The sequence below is a fragment of the Glycine soja genome, chromosome 7 (genome assembly GCF_004193775.1).
Source record: "Glycine soja cultivar W05 chromosome 7, ASM419377v2, whole genome shotgun sequence".
In the NCBI taxonomy this organism is placed as follows: Eukaryota; Viridiplantae; Streptophyta; class Magnoliopsida; order Fabales; family Fabaceae; genus Glycine; species Glycine soja.
In genome coordinates, this window is record NC_041008.1 from 15,509,976 (window position 1) to 15,526,339 (window position 16,364).

The following is a 16,364-nucleotide window of genomic DNA, read 5'->3' on the forward strand; positions in this document are numbered from 1 at the left end:
GAGAGAAGAGCTTAAAGAAACAAGGGTTAGACAATTTTCTCAGACTTTGGCAAGGAGTTTGCCCTAATTCATGTAATTGATTTCTTTTTTCCAAATGTAAGTTATTCGTAATTTTATTGTATATTTTAAATGTGTGGGACTTAAAAACAGTCTCAAGAAAAATTATAATAATTTACTTATATTGTTCAACCTATTCAGTTAGACTCTCTTAATATTCATGATTTTATTGTTAATTCTATGCTTATATGAAGTTGCCAATTACACTTGACTTATTAAACATTTATAATGTAAATTTATACTTAAATTTGCATTTGAAATTTCTTCGTTACCTGTTTTAATGAATTCGGCGTAGATGGTTATGCTGTCCAGAAGATAACGTAAAACAGAAGAAATCTATATATATTGCAATTACTAGGAGAATGAACTTGGTTGCAATTTATATATATTGCATGGAGAGAGGAACTCTATGTACGTTATATATATAATGTTCCATTCATTGGAGATTGAACAATCTACACTAAATTTGCTGCAATTAATTTTCGTGGCAACTCTCCCCTGGGACGAGATAGCTAGTACCAAATTTAATTATTCTTTCATCGATTAAATGTATAATAAAATGAAACATTTGATTGTGTAGGTTGAATTCATGCTGCAGCAAGAAGAGCAGATGTGAGTGTGCACTAGAACACGAGACCTGCAGCACTTGTCTAAGTCTTGGCGATCATCGTTGCTAATGCTAATGCTAATGTGAGTCTCACGGCATTCTGCACCACAAAACGCTTTCTCGTCTCTGCATACATAATTCAATATTAATTGATTAATTTAATTAAGGGAATATGAATATGAATATATATGCGACAGAGAGTGTTCCAAAAGGGCACATGCAGCTGAGTCCAGCACCAGTCACCAACCAATTGAGAGAACCACATGTTACATGTAAGGCCAAGTGTAACACATCAAGTTTCGAGAAATTTATGGCCCAGCTACAGCAGTGCATTCACGTTTCATCCAAGATAAAGAACCAATTTCCTCTCCCATTTTTTATTTTTCCAAGTTTGTTGGGTAAGAATTAAGATACTTATTCATTAAAATTAATCATCAGTACACTTAAATTTATTCAATTCATCTATAAAATTCCTCTAAAAAAAATTGAAATTCTTAAAATGTTTTTTTAGGATGTTATTATCTTTAAGAGTTTTACCCTTTTTTTTTTATATTTATTGATGTTAAAAAATAAAGTTAAAAATAGCTTACTTTATCAGTTTCTAAATTACAAAAAACAGATCCACATTTTAATTTTGTGGTTTTCATAGTTTTTATTTAGCTTAATTAATTTTTTACCCATTTAGTCTGACTGGTATGGTTTTGGTTCCCCATTTTTTTTTACAAATTAATTAAATCCTTCTATTTTAAAATTAATCAAATTTGGTCTCCTTATTGATTTCAATTTTTTTATACTTAAAATCCCTTAAATTCTCATTTTCTAGTCAACTTTTTTTATGAATTGAATATATTAATTTTAGAAAACCAATATCACATATATTCCAAAGTTGAGGAATCAAAACATAATTAGGTCATTTAATTATTAGTATGTTATTTTATTATTTGTTGTTATAAAATACAAGTGGATGTATTTAATCATTACTGATTAAAACACAATTTAACCATAATCAGACCATCAAAGAAGAAATTAAAGACTTTATAATGTAGGTTAATTGGTCCAATTTTATAAACATAATTGAAAACTTCTACATCTAAAATAAGAATCAAAAGTCTAGCAGAAGAAAAGGGTTATTGAAATCATAGAATAGAAGTGCGCTTCTCTACAAGTAATTGCAAATGTGAACAGGGGAAAAAGAACTAGTGACAATGGATGAAAAACTTGGAATAAATATGATTAATACATGATTAGATTTAGAAGATCAAATATATACCCAAACGGGGAGAATGCGACAACAAGAAGCTACAGAGATCGATCTAGACAAATTGGTTATATATATAGTGTAAATTACTAGTCCTTCAGCTTGCAACATGTAAGCGTAAATTCAAATAACTGCCACTGATTCTACACACACCACTATGGATTGAAACCTAGACCTAACATATTCAATTAAGTTACCATAAAAAATAATTTAATTAATCAAAACATAAAAACAATAGAAATAAATGTACTAGAATTGAAGGTTGAACCAAAATTGTGATTTAAAAAAAATAAGGAAACCAAGTTCATAAGTAAAAAAAAAAGGAAGACTAAAATTGTAGTTATAAAAAGACCAAAGTTATAATTTAATCTAATTATTAAATACTTTTTCCAAGAATCAAAATTAATCAATTTACACAGTTTAAATTTATAGAAAAATAGTTGACTTCAAAATCTTATTACACTATATAAAGAAGAAAATGTCCAGACAAAAAAATAAGAAGAGAATAACGAAAAAATTTAATACTTCTCTTACAATTTTTTTTCATTCTTCTTTTTTGAAGTTATGTAATTCTTTATATATTTATAGTAAATAATTAACTAAAATAATTGAATTAAATTATTATTATTATTATTATTATTATTATTATTATTATTTTATATGACATTTCTTAATTTGATAAAAAAATCATCAATTAAAATAATAATTCATGATTTTTATATAATTTTAAAATATAAAAATATTTTAAATATATAATTATCCATAAATTTAAATATAATATATTTCAAAATCATTATTTGTAATGAAATCTATCACATGCTAATCTTTTAATTGAAATTTGTGATGAAAATATCTAAGGAGAGATTGACTAAAAAATATTTAATTGAAATTTATAGTTTTGGTGACGGATTATGTAACAATAAACTTTGAGGGGAGAAATCTGTAATAGTATTTCATAATCTTTTGTGATGTACTTTGTGACGTATAATTTTGAGAATGATTAAAATTCATTACAAAATCTCTCGCTAAATCTTTAATATGCAGATTGTGACTTTTTTCAATAAGATTATGAAATATGTTTTTTTCAATAAGTCATGAAATTTGCGATGTAACAGACTTTTGAGAAGGACATAAATTCGTCACAAAACTCCTCGTAGAAATATGTTTTTTCAATAAGTCATGAAATTTGCGGTGAATAATTTGGAGAGGGAACATTTTTGTCATAAAATCCGTTACAAACTAACTTAAATTTGTGTCCGTAACAAAATATATTATCAACGAGTCATATATATATATATATATATATATATATATATATATATATATATACATATATTATGATTTTTTTTAGTTAATTATTTACGTTTCGTTAAATATGTTGTTAAACTTTAAAGAGGGCTGTTAATAATCAAGTTGAGTATTTAAAAATTGATATAAATCGGTTCCTAACAAATTTAGCAACTGGTTTTTGTGATGGATGATTTGATCGTCGGCCTTTTTCCTTCTTATTTATTTATTTATATATAATCAACTTAATAGTCAAATTATTTGTGACAAGACTCAAAAGTAATATAAAAAGTCATGGGAAAGTTTGAAAGGGTCGTCGTGAATTAGATAATAAAGTGGAAAGGGAGGTTTAGAATTAAGTGCGATACATACGACTATCAGCATTATCATGCTCAGGTTTGATCCAATTTAGGGATGGCAATTACAAGAGTGAGGAGGTAAATTTCTGGAAAGTGGAAACTAATTTGGATGTGCATTATCTGGTCAATATGAATGCATATAATCAATTGTGTTTTAATTCTTCTCAACTGAACATAGATGAACTAGTGGTGAAAATAATAAAGGTGAGAAGCTGGTTATGCATTGAAGTTAGGTCGAAAAATATCATTTTATGAGTGGTGGTCTTACCTATTACTAAGTTTTTCTTGTTATGTTATTATGTCTGGAATACACAAGAATGTAATGGGTGGGCAGAGGTAATAAATTTTGTCTTATGAAAAAAAAATATGACTATCCGCATAAATAAATATATTGACAAAGACAAGGCTATAAGTCTGGAAGTTTGTCTTTGTTCTGCACATCAAATTTTGTTGGATTTCATTAAATTAATGACAAAAATCATCATAGATTCCTATTGAAGTTGTGAAATACATTTAGGGATTACAATATTTTCTTGTATGATACACATTCTTCAAAGATGCATGTGGCCGAGTGCTGTGGATAATATCCAACCAATTAAGTTTAATTGATACCCCCCTGCCTCTCATATTCATTCAAAAAAGAATTTGAGCGTAAGGCTGGATAAAAATTACACAAAAAGAAAGGTAAAACAATAACTCTACACTTGGATCATATTCTCCCCAGTGATGATGTGCTTGAGCGGCTTTCATATCCAGAGAAGCCAGACACTTCACTCATGCCCTAGAACACAACACAACACAACATGTCAACATTCATTCATTTGATGATTATATATCCAATTTCAAAAGAAAAGAAAATTAATGAATGTGTGATGAAGGCCTGACTTGGGTTGAAGAAGAAAGTCCGGAATGGATGGAAGAGTTACTGTTTCTGGGAACATATCCTGCAGCACCACCTCCACCAGTACTTCTAAGTCCAAACATCATCATAGGTGACATGTTTTGTTCAGCAAATAACCTAAGCTTATTGAGCTCCGGCAACACAACTTTTCCAAGATCAGGTCTATCTTTTCTCCTCATTTCAGCGCATCCGAGGGAAAGCTTGGCGAAATGCAAGGCTTGTTCAAGTGGCCAGTCCTGAATGGCGGGGTCAAGCATCTCCGCAAAAGTTCCCTTCTCAATGGACCTTCCAACATGATGAGTCAAACCCATCGGTGGCTTGGCCGTGACCAATTGAAGAAGCATTATCCCGAGAGAGTATATGTCAGATTTGATTCCGAGCATACCCGTTTGCTGGTACTCCGGGTCGATGTAGCAGAAAGTTCCAGCAGTAGAAGTCATGCGATACTGAGTGACAGTGTCTGCAACCGAAGGAGGGACGAGCCTGGCCAGGCCCACGTCACTGATCTTGCTCACGTAGTTGCGGTCAAGAAGAATGTTTCCGGGTTTCAAATCGCGGTGGACGAGTGGCTCTGGTTTGGTCTGGTGAAGAAAAAGGAGACCCGTGGCTATCTCTGCAGCGATCTGGAACCTTAGCTGCCATGGGAGAGGTGGACGTGATTTTCCTCTTGGGAAAAGGCATTCATCCAAACTTCCATTGGCCATGTACTCGTACACCAGGCACCCATACTCTGGACAAGCACCCAGCAGAAGAACCATGTTTGGATGCCTTATGCAACTCAGCACTTCCACCTCCTGCTGAAACTGCTCTCGTCCTTGTGCTGCATCTGGCTTCAACACCTTTATTGCAACCTGGGTGCAATCTAGTTCACACCTGGGGGGAAGAGGTGCCGGCTTCAAATTAGTCCTTCCACTAATAAAATTAATGATACTAACTATGGGGAAAAATCCTACTCTCACATAGAAAATATAAGTGGAGGACAATCCTCCTATTTAGACTCAAATTCTTATAAGATGATATCAAAGTCTATATTCAAAAGACCATTCATCATGTTATCCATGTACTAAGCTAAAAAGTATTGGAAAAATAGAGATAGTAGCAAAATAGAGTATATGAATGGAAGACAATCCTCATCCCTATGAGCTATAATTTTTTAGGGTTGAGTTAAGTTCAAATTCTTCTAAGCCTAACAACTATTATTTGTTGATAAAGAAAAAAAATGGTTTGGCACCTGTATACTGGCCCATACCCTCCTTCCCCGATCTTGAGAGACTCCGAGAACATGTTTGTTGCCTCTTCTATTTCCTCAATGCTGTACCTTCTGTAGCTGGCTGTCCCGTGTCCAAAACTACTCACGCTCACGTTCTTCTCAGGCTTAATCTTCCTCTCCATCTGCAGGCTCATTCTCTTCTGTTCTTCCAATGCTGCTATCTTTTGGAGTGCTTCTTCTCTGATCTTTTCCTTCTCCATCTCCATCATCAGTGCCATGGAGGATGCTGCTGCAGCAGCCTCACCCCCCGACGATAACGACGAGGACTCTTCCAGTTTCTTCTGTTCTTCCACTTTCAAACGTTTAAGCTCCATTGCCTTCTGCTTTGCTGTCATGGCTTCCTTGCAGGCAGAGCTGTACATCTCCATAGTCTGCTTGAGTTCTAGCTTCAGCCTCCTCATCTCGAATTCGACATCATCGGTGCTGCAGTCGGATAACCTTGATTGGGAGGAGAAGGAGTAGCAGTCATCCATGCCTTGCGATTGTGAAGAGTAGGAGGAAGCGAAGCTGCTTCTGCCATCATAGTCTGAGAACCTACCGGGGGCAATTCCACTCATCGCACTGTCCATATCCTCATACATTGTTGGGAACATTCGGTCCACACTTGGCCTTCCACTGCTCACGAATGATATATCAGAATCCAGAAGCTTTGAAGACTCGTATGTTTTCCCAGCCCTTGTGAACGGTGATCTGCATGCATGCGTCACCAATAGTTACATTTGTTATCAACTAATTAATGAACCAATCATATGCAATTGCTGTTGCATTAATTACAGTTGATACCAAACAAAGAAAAAGAAAATGCATTCATGCATGCATGCATGCATGCAATTGTATTTAATTAATTAATTTTGTAACTTACATGATATCATCTTCATCCATCATGGTGGGGCGTGCCCCATGACTCCCATGTGGCGCTGCCCTCTCTGATGTAGCTGTGTATATGTATGTAATTGAGATCAGAATGGCATATATAATAATTGAATGAGGCAAATTGAAATTAAACAGATGAATTAGTTGACATGCATACGTCGTGGTGGGTAGTTGCGGGGTAGCTGAGGATCTGAAAATCTTTCAGGACTTGGCATTGTCTGCGGGTGTGGTTGTTGTTGTTGTGGCTGCAATTGGTTACGAGGTGAGGCAGCGGCAATGGCAGCTTTCTTAAGAGCCAATGGAGCAGTAGCAGATCTCACGCTTGAGATTTTTCCTTTAGAAATTATATAAACTGTGCAGAATTGTGGTGCCCCTTTGGACACAGTGCTTGGAACATCAGTTGTCCTAAATCTTCTGTCATAAATATTTCATCAACTCGGAGTTATATAATTACCATCAACCCGTAATTTATTCTTTTCTTAATAATATTTCATCATCAGTATATGCATGTTTTAATTTCATCTTGATTAAGAAAGAGAAAAAAGTCCATCGATCGTTTAATCACCTAACAAGGCCACTCCTTGATGGCGCCCCAAGTACAAGAAGCTCGATGGTATTCGTGGAAATGGCGTCTATTAATGCCTTAGATATATCCATGTCCTCCAACAGCACTTCTTTGCATTGTATCTGTTTCAAATAAAACACAAACAGTTTTAATTAATTAGGATCGATCTTGTTCACCAGTGCACTTTCTTCTGTTTATATTAATTGGTTGAATGATGAAAATGATGAGTACTAACACTTTTTCTATTGCAGAAGACTCGAAATGATTCAAAAAGTTCCTTAGATTCTTTGTCGGCCACAGCTTCGCTCAAATGATCCGCTGCACGCATAGCCATTCAAGTCAGGAATATATGCTAAATTTTACAAACAGATCAATAAACTAGAATTTTGTAAACATAATTATTATAGGCATGAAAGTCAAATGCAATTGCATATAAAGCTACCAAAATATGAAACGTTAAAGAAATTAATTTCATGATGGAGAGAAATGTAGAGGTAATGATTAATTACATGATGGAGCCGAAGATGCTCTTTGTCTAACATGGATTAGTAAGAGACATTGATCTTTGGGAAGAAGATTATCCACTGCCCATTTGGCAGCGTGTTGGCTTGTCTTGTTATTCTCAATTGCCACAGCCACCACACGTCCTGCACCCAGTTTCTTCTCTGAATTCATCCTCGACATCTTTAATTAATTTCTGGCCTGGATGTTGTGTGGTTGGCCGTGTGGCTTAATTAGCTTGATTGAATCCTGATACAAAGTTTATACTATGATACGTGTTGAGGATTAGAAATTAAGAAACAAGTTCACTAGCATTTTTATTGGCCTTTCATCACATAATAAATATAATAATAACTAGTCATGTGCTGGATTTTTAGCAATTTGTTGAAACTCCAATGTGAGTGGAAAATTGATGTTGTTGCAGATTAGTTTGCACTATGTTGTTAGGTTCCAAAATTAGTGATGTTTTTAGGAGAATTAAACCAGAAACCCTTCATTTTGGGAATATACAGTTGGGCTGCTGGGTTTCTTCTCCTATCTGACCAAAGCCACACTTTAATTTAGATCGTTATGTTAGAGTTGTTAAAGGATATACTTGGTAAATTTCACCAAACAGACAAAATTACTGTATATGATGAAGTTTGTAAATAGTTATTTCTTGTTATAGTTAATGATTAAATTTCCTCACATTGAGTGATATAAAGTAAAAGTTATATATAGATAAATAAAGTTAGGAACAAACTTGTAAGTTACTATTACTTTCTCTTGGGAAGCTATTTGAGATGTTAATGCTTATAAATAAAGAATTACATATTAAATTCACCAAGTTAAGAGAAAAAGAAAATGCACTAATGTAAATCACATATAAAAGTGTCCCACCCTATCAATTATATATATATATATATATATATATATATATAAAATATGATATGATATTTATTTATTCGTTTATCATTTTGTTTTATAGGAAAAATCATCCAAAGCGAACGGTAATTGGTTTATTTGAGAATTAAGAAATGAAATCGTTTTTCTTATAAAAGATGTCATTTGCCTATAAATTAAAGTCGGTGTGACTTTAAAATAAGTTACATGGGCGTGGGTTATATATTATTTAATGATATAATGGTATATGACTTATTTAATTATATCAAATGATTAAATTTAAGTTTTTATTTTTATTTTTTTCAATTAAAGTCTAAAGACTTTTCTGTAAATTTGATATTTTTTATTTTTAATTTAATATTTTTTTAAAAACACTTTAATCCCTAATTCTAAACCTAACCTTTCCTCCGTTCTATCCATCTTTCCTACCGACGTCAGTCCTGACTCCACAAGGCCAACAAGAAGGCAATCTCCGATCTATCTCCTTCCTAATCTTAGTCCCCAGTATTCCTTCCTTCTATTATTAAAAGTTTCAAACTTTAAATTAAAAAAATAGTGTTGACTTAAGTTAAAACATAGAAAAGTATGCTATCTAATTGAAGTTTTTGAGTAATTTAATTTCCTTTTATTTTTTGTTCTTTTTTAAATTTTCAATAGAACTACGCACAATAAGGAGAGAGAACTTGATAAAAGATAGAAAACTCTTTCAATAAACCATTTGTTTTGAGAGTTGATATTGATAATGGTTAATTATGAGTATATTTTTTTGGGTTAAATTATATAAAAAATTATAATTTTTTTTGAACAAATAATTATTAAATTAACATCATTTAAGTTTTTGTATAGAGAATATTAAAAGTGATGAATTTATGATACTTAGTAAGTAACATAAAACCAAAAAGATAATTCACGAAGGTATGAATAATTAAGGAAAACAAAGCTAATTAAAGAAAACAAGATTAATTAAGAAAACAAACTAATTAAGAAAATAGACTAATTAAGGAAACAAACTAATTAAGAAAAATATACTAATTCAGGAAAGTAAAGACAAATTTAGTGCAAGAAGTCTGATAATCTGCACCTATAAAAAGAGAGAAGAAGGAAAAATCACACATAAATTTCAAGAGAATACAATTCCTTGTAGAACACAAATGTTAGAAGAAGGAGAATCAAGCATTTAGAGTCATTCATTCTCTCCATTCTCTTTCTTATCTTTTCTCTCTTTACTAAATATTTCGCTCTTTGCAATTGTAAAGTCTCCATGACAATGAGATACTAAACTCCCTTTGTTGGAAACTTGACCGTCAATTACTCTTGCTGTAATTCTTCTTCTTATCTATTTATGAATATTACATTTGCATTATCTTTTTTTGTGTTTAATATTATTGTTTGTGACTTGATTACCCATTTGCATGGTAAGTTTTAGGGGTAGCATTGATAAACGTTATTTAGAACTCAGAAATGGTATCTAAATAACGTTATCACTAGGGATATGTTGATATGTGTTTAACCAGTTATAAATCTTTATTCTTAATGCAATTTACTATTTTAGCTCTGCAAAAGGATTTGAGAGAGAAAATAGATAAATTAGACTCTTTCATGCGGGGGACCAAAGTAAGAGTATACTAGTAAATATAGGTGTAAATTAGAATAATTATAAATAGAGAAAAATCATTAACATTACATCAAAGAGTAGCTCTGGTAGGCTAAGTTTCCAACATTCTAATATTCTGAATTTTCTTCTACAATAACATTGGATTTTCTCATGTTTTCTGTTTTTAATTAATTAATTTAAATTTTTGTTTAATTTCTTCTCTTGTTTGATATAATTTTTTTACCAATTTAAATTATTATTTTTCTCATAACCTTTTCAAGTCAATTTTCTTTAATATCTTTTATTAATAAAATGTTCATCTACCTAAGTAGAAACAAAGTCCCTATGAAGACGACACTCAAACGGCCGTTTTAATTTTACTACTTGGTATGTATTAGTGCGCTTGCCAATTCATTAACAAGTTTTTGGCACCGTTGTCGAGGACTTTGTTCTTTGTACTTGGTATTTTGAATATTCTATTTTTAATTGTTAATTTTCCTTAATTTTCCAAATTTAAATGATAAAAAAAGGATGGATCCTTAGAAGAACTTGATCCACGGAAGATATTTTGAGTGGTATGCTCAGACATCGAAGGCTTCTTAGTAACCAATTAATGAGGTTGTCTGAGTATGTTGAAGTCATGCAATTAGGGGTTATTCACCCACCACCAATAAATTTTGATTTATGTGAAGGAGAACATTTCAATGATAGTTGTCATCTCTACTCCATGAAAAATTCTTGGTGGGAGAAAGAGTTACACCCTTACAATCAATATGAAGAAGAAAAACTTTCTAATCTTGAGAATGTGTTGATGCAATTCATGAAAACTTTGAAGAGGTTAAAGCTAATGAGGAGAGTCTTGTAGAAGAGCATGATTCAAGAGAAAGAGATGAAGAAAAAGGTGAGGAGGGAACACAACAACAGTGGAAGAAGTGCTCACAAGTAGAAATTCAACAAGAAAGTGTGACCTTGATTTGTCGGGGACTTTTTCTCTTCCTTCTACGTAAATAACTTTTTTTGCCTTTTAATTGGGTGATAATTTTGAATTTGAAGAGCAATTTCATTTTGTAGAAGTGGAAATGATGAAGGAGAGGTTTGCTAAGCTGCTTTTGGAAGAGGAAATGCCTGGAGGTGGAAAAAGGGTATGTACTGCACTTGCAATCTCCAATGCAATAACCAAGCTGCTTTTGGATTTTGGAGTATAAATAAACTTTTCTTAATTAAATAATGTTAGTTATATACTTATATATAATGGATACTTATATAATTTTATAATTTTTAATATATACCGGATCAAATCAGATCAATTACTAGTTCATCGATTGAACTACTAATCCACTACCTCGATCGAGTAAATGATCGGGTAGAGTTTCATAACATTAGTCCTAGGTGTCACCTTGTGTGCCCCAAGGTAGAATCCCACATATTAAATAGCACCCGTGTCATTTGCCACTAAGTCTTGTGATGGTGGATATTTATTGGTAAATTTAATATATATATATATATATATATATATATATATATATATATATATATATATATATATATATATATAAAGATTTAACAAAGTGAAAGAATAATAACAAAACATATAATATGATAAAAAATAATTATTAAATAACAAACAAATTATAATAAACTTAATAATAAATAAAATAAAAATTAATAAACCACTTAAAACATAACAAATAATATAATAAACTAAATAATAATAGTTAAATAAATTAAATAAAACAAAACATGTAATATGATAAACAAATGAAGAATAATAATAAAAATTAAACTAATATGTTTTATATTAAAATTATATTAATTTGTGATATGATTTTTTGGGCATCTTTCGAAGTAGGTTATGAAATTTTTATTTTTTTTTAATATATGCTGGATTAAACTTGACTAACTAGTGACCTACCAATTCAACTATTAATTCACTATTTCGATCGGATCAATGACATTGGCTGTAAGTTCATGTTCAACGTTTTTACATGGTAAAGAAGTTAGATTATTGTATCTAAAAGCCTAAACCGGAATATAATGGCTATCGTTACAAAGTTATAAAATACCTATAATACTTAAGTTTTGAAAAATAGATCATGGGAGATATTTATTTTATAAAATATGTCTCCATGATGAGTGGGACCGTGAGTTATAAATGTTGAGATTTTACTGTCTATAATTTGAGGAAAAAAATCAAAGAAACCATGAGTGAAAAAAATCATATCCCATGGATCACATATTATACGAGAGTCATTAATGATTTAGAAATTATCTTTGGAAAACATTTTCAAATCACATGATTTTTTTCCACCACATATTACGTATGAGAATTTGAATTCGTAGGTGATTTCTGATCTACATACTCTTCTTAGGATTTGTGGAATGTTGTGGAGACAACGGATAACCGGCTAATAGCGTAACCGGTGACTTCATGGTTCCTCCTTAACCAGAATTTCTTTATTTCTCACTAGGACCTTCGTAACTCTTTAGATGGAGTGAAGATAAATTATATGTAACAGTTTGATATATTGGGGACCATAGCTTTCTTATAGCGTGTTAATCTAATAGGGTTCCTATTACATCTGTTCATTTAAATTCGTATCATTTGATTTAGTTGTCTAATGAGCTCACTTAATTTGATCACATAAAATAAAATCCACTAATGATAAATAACCAATATAATTGTCTTATAATATTAGTCCACATTAATTATTGGAATAGAAAATTCCAAGAAAGTTCACTCAACCAATGTTTTTTATAAGCTTCTATATACTTTACCTTTCAACAATCTTTTTATAAACTCACATGACTAACTTAATTAATTTTACTTAGTGACACTAAGAATGTGTTTGAATGAGGAAATTAAAATGAGTAAAGTAATTATCCAGAGGATTTAAAATTCCTTCAACCTAAATAATCTGTTTGGATGCTCATTTAGAAGAAATTTAAAATTTTGACATTTTAAAATGGAAATTGTTTTTAACTATAAACTTAGAATTTTAAATTCTTTCAAAAATGAAGGAATTCTAAAATTCCCAAAAGCTTTCACAGAAGGCCTTTGCAGGGCCATGTCCGTGATCAGGGGAGGCGGTGAGGTGGTCGACAATGACAATCCAGGCCTTGATGTGGGGGAGGTAGCCGGAACGGAGCATGAAGCGGAGGAAGGAGGCAGCATAGAGCGTGTGGTTGACCTTGGTGACGGAGACAACGAGGAGGCCGAGGCAATTGGCGTTGAGGCAGTGAAGCTAGCGTTCATTGCGGAGGCGTGTGACGATGGACTGGGCATGCGTGAGAGAATAGAGTGTGTTATGGTAAGAAAGCTAAAAGGCCAAGTGATTGAGACAGGTGGAGTTAGGGAGGTGCATGGAGTGAGAGTAGGTGAGCCAAACTTCTTCAATTTTACGGTCATGAAGGAGGGAGAGAAGCTTGTGATCGTAGGTTCCAAGGAGGTTCTTGCAGTGGCGCGTTGGAAGGGAGAGAGTGGGGGTTGTAAGAGAGTGACGTTCATGATGGTTGTTCCTCTATTTGACATAAGTTCATCTAATTATCTATCAAGCTATCTTGTTATCCAAACAAGAAATTTTAACAATAAAAGAATTTCAATTAAATCAATTAAAATTTTTAAAATTTAAAATTCTCTAAATTTCCAAAATCTCTCATCCAAAGAGACTAAGGGATTTTGATTGTCTCCAATTGTTAAAAACTGTAAAGTGTTCAGTTAAATAAATATAAACCGTAAGATTAAAATTAACCATTCAGATTTATTAAGCAAAAAACTCACTGTTTCATTAAACGGGCACAACACCCTTCCCTTTTCTCAAACGAATGCCGGCATAACCTCCACCATTTGGACCTTACTTCCGGCTACTCTAGCTAGGTTGGTACGGAATCTCTAGCCTTAATCCAAGCAAAAAAAAATCTCAATTATGTTCAAGGGTTTTTGCTTTTCCTAATTTTCTTAGCAAACAAAAGTGAGACTTGTTTTTCTTGGATGCAAATCTAGTAATCACCAAAGTCCAAGTAAGTAACTACATAATTAGAAACGTAACACAGAATTGGGATCCCATGCTCTTATTCACAAAATTGGACACCATAGCAGTCATTGTTGAATTTCTGCAGTGTTAGAGACTTAGTTTTTGTGTAAAATCAAAATCCTCAAAGATTGATTGTGAAGGCTGGAAGGAACCATGTTAAGAATCACTTTATGGAGGAAGAGAATTGAACTTTTTTCAATATTTCATTAACTGATTTTGATTGAATTCACTCATTCAAGACTATATTACATGAAATTCATTCTAATAAAATAAGAGTATGTTTAATTGCTAAAAACTTCATATTCAATATTTAAGAATTTAGATGACAATGACACTTAATTTCTAAGAGTAATGCATGTGAAGGAAAGCGATGCAACTTTCGGCTATTTTAGGCGATGCACTGTAGCTTCTCGATCCTTTCAGTTAGACGGTGATAAATTAGTACTTAACAGTGAAACAAAATGACAGTAAAGTAAAAACCATATTGATTTAATATTTAATGGACATAAATTATGTTTGGTCACAAACCTGCCCCTGTAAATGAGAGAAACTAAGGAATGCAGTTGTTAGGTGTTGCGTATGGGAAAGCTGGTTTCGAGGGTCCAACACCTCCTGAAGAAGAAGAAGAGAAGAAAAAACACTTGGAATTCGAGGACCAAGCTACCTCCAAGAGCAAGAGGAAGAAAAGGAATTCTTCTATATTTTCTATGCTGGAAGCGCAATTATAGACATATATATATATATATATATATATATAAGCTACGGAGGGGACAAGAGCCCGACAAGCACTAACAGAAATATGCCAAAAGTAGGAATATCACAACAACAAGATATTCCTTTATTCTCCACTACCTAAGCATCTTCTAGAAGACACGATCCTATCCTAGTGGTGTGCTTCCCTTACATACAGATGCTGCATGAGCATGGAGCTACTGCTACCCGTGTTGCACCTAATCCTTCAAGTAAGTAGGGGCATTAGTTTGTTGTTTGGGCCTTGCTATCTGCAAACCTTGCTTACTATTCGTATCATTCTCGAGGTGTTGGGTTGCAACGCATGGCTTCCAAAAGTGATACTGGGATCCCAAGGTCTATTCCGGCGAATTGCACCTAGTTTAGCAATTGTGCGTAATGCAAAGGCAACTGGTTGGAGCTTGTATGCGGCCATGACAGTCCCTTAAAGAGGAACGATGTTGATGAACTTGTTGATGTAAATGGCAGTGCAAACGAGACCGAGATAGGACCGATGAAGAGCAGGCATAGGAAGCGAACCCGACAATGGTGGAAGGGATGGTTGCGCGGATGGAGGCGTCGTTGGCATGGGAAGCGAAGGCAGCATGGCCGACGGAGGTGGCATGGGCTGCGGAGTCGGCATGGGTGACGGAGGTGGCATGGACGGCAGAGTCGGCATGGGTGAGGGAGTTGGCATGGGCAGCGAAGTCAGTAAGGGTGTGGGGCGCAATTGTATGAGTGCGGAAAATGGAGGTGGAGTTGGCATGGACGGCGGTGGTGGCAGTGGTGACTGCACGGAGGAAGAAGGGTAGTGGTAGCTGGTTCTCAGAGACAGTTTTAGGAGAAGAGCATCTAGTGTGGAGTCGAGGCGGCGTTGAGCTGCAGCAAGGTTGGCCAAGGCGGCCTCAAGATGGTCCTTGGTAGCGGAAGAAAATTCAAGGTGGTTTGGCGAGTGTTGTGGATTGTGGTGGTTTGAGCTGGAATGGTAGCCATGGAAGCTCCGTTTGGCGAGTGGTGTGGGTGGTGGTAGTGGAAGTTGGTATGACAGCCATGGAAGCTCCGTTTGGCGAGTGGTGTGGGTTGTGGTAGTGGAAGTTGGTATGGCAGCCATGTAAGCTCTGTTTGGCGAGTGGTGTGGGTTGTGGTAGTGAAAGTTGGTATGGCAGCCATGGAAGGGAGCCATGGGCTCTCAATGAAAGCACCAAAATGTTAGGTGCTGCATATGGGAAAATTGGTTTCGAGGGTCCAACACCTCTTGAAGAAGAAGAAAAGAAGAAGAAGCACTTGGAATTCGAGGACCAAGCTACCTCCAAGAGCAAGAGGAAGAAAAGGAATTATGCTATTTTCTCTATTCTAGAAGCGCAATTACAGACATGTATATATAAGCTACGGAGGGGACAAGAGCCTGACAAGTACTAATGGAAATATGCCAAAAGTAGGAATATCACAA

At 33.7% G+C, this 16,364-nt stretch overlaps 2 protein-coding genes across 2 annotated transcripts; both read right to left on the minus strand.

Moving 5' to 3' along the window:
* Positions 1-4,076: 4,076 nt before the first annotated feature.
* On the minus strand, positions 4,077-6,420 carry LOC114417693 (U-box domain-containing protein 34-like). Its single transcript, XM_028382785.1, has 3 exons — positions 5,701-6,420; positions 4,454-5,342; positions 4,077-4,349 (listed from the first exon to the last, which is right to left on the minus strand). Exons 1-3 carry the CDS (start codon positions 6,330-6,332, stop codon positions 4,278-4,280), a joined length of 1,593 nt encoding a protein of 530 aa, XP_028238586.1. The 5' UTR covers positions 6,333-6,420; the 3' UTR covers positions 4,077-4,277.
* Positions 6,421-15,359: 8,939 nt separating this feature from the next.
* LOC114420410 (protein diaphanous homolog 1-like) lies at positions 15,360-16,097 on the minus strand. The gene has a single exon (XM_028386313.1). It carries the CDS (start codon positions 16,095-16,097, stop codon positions 15,360-15,362), a length of 738 nt encoding a protein of 245 aa, XP_028242114.1.
* Positions 16,098-16,364: the final 267 nt, after the last annotated feature.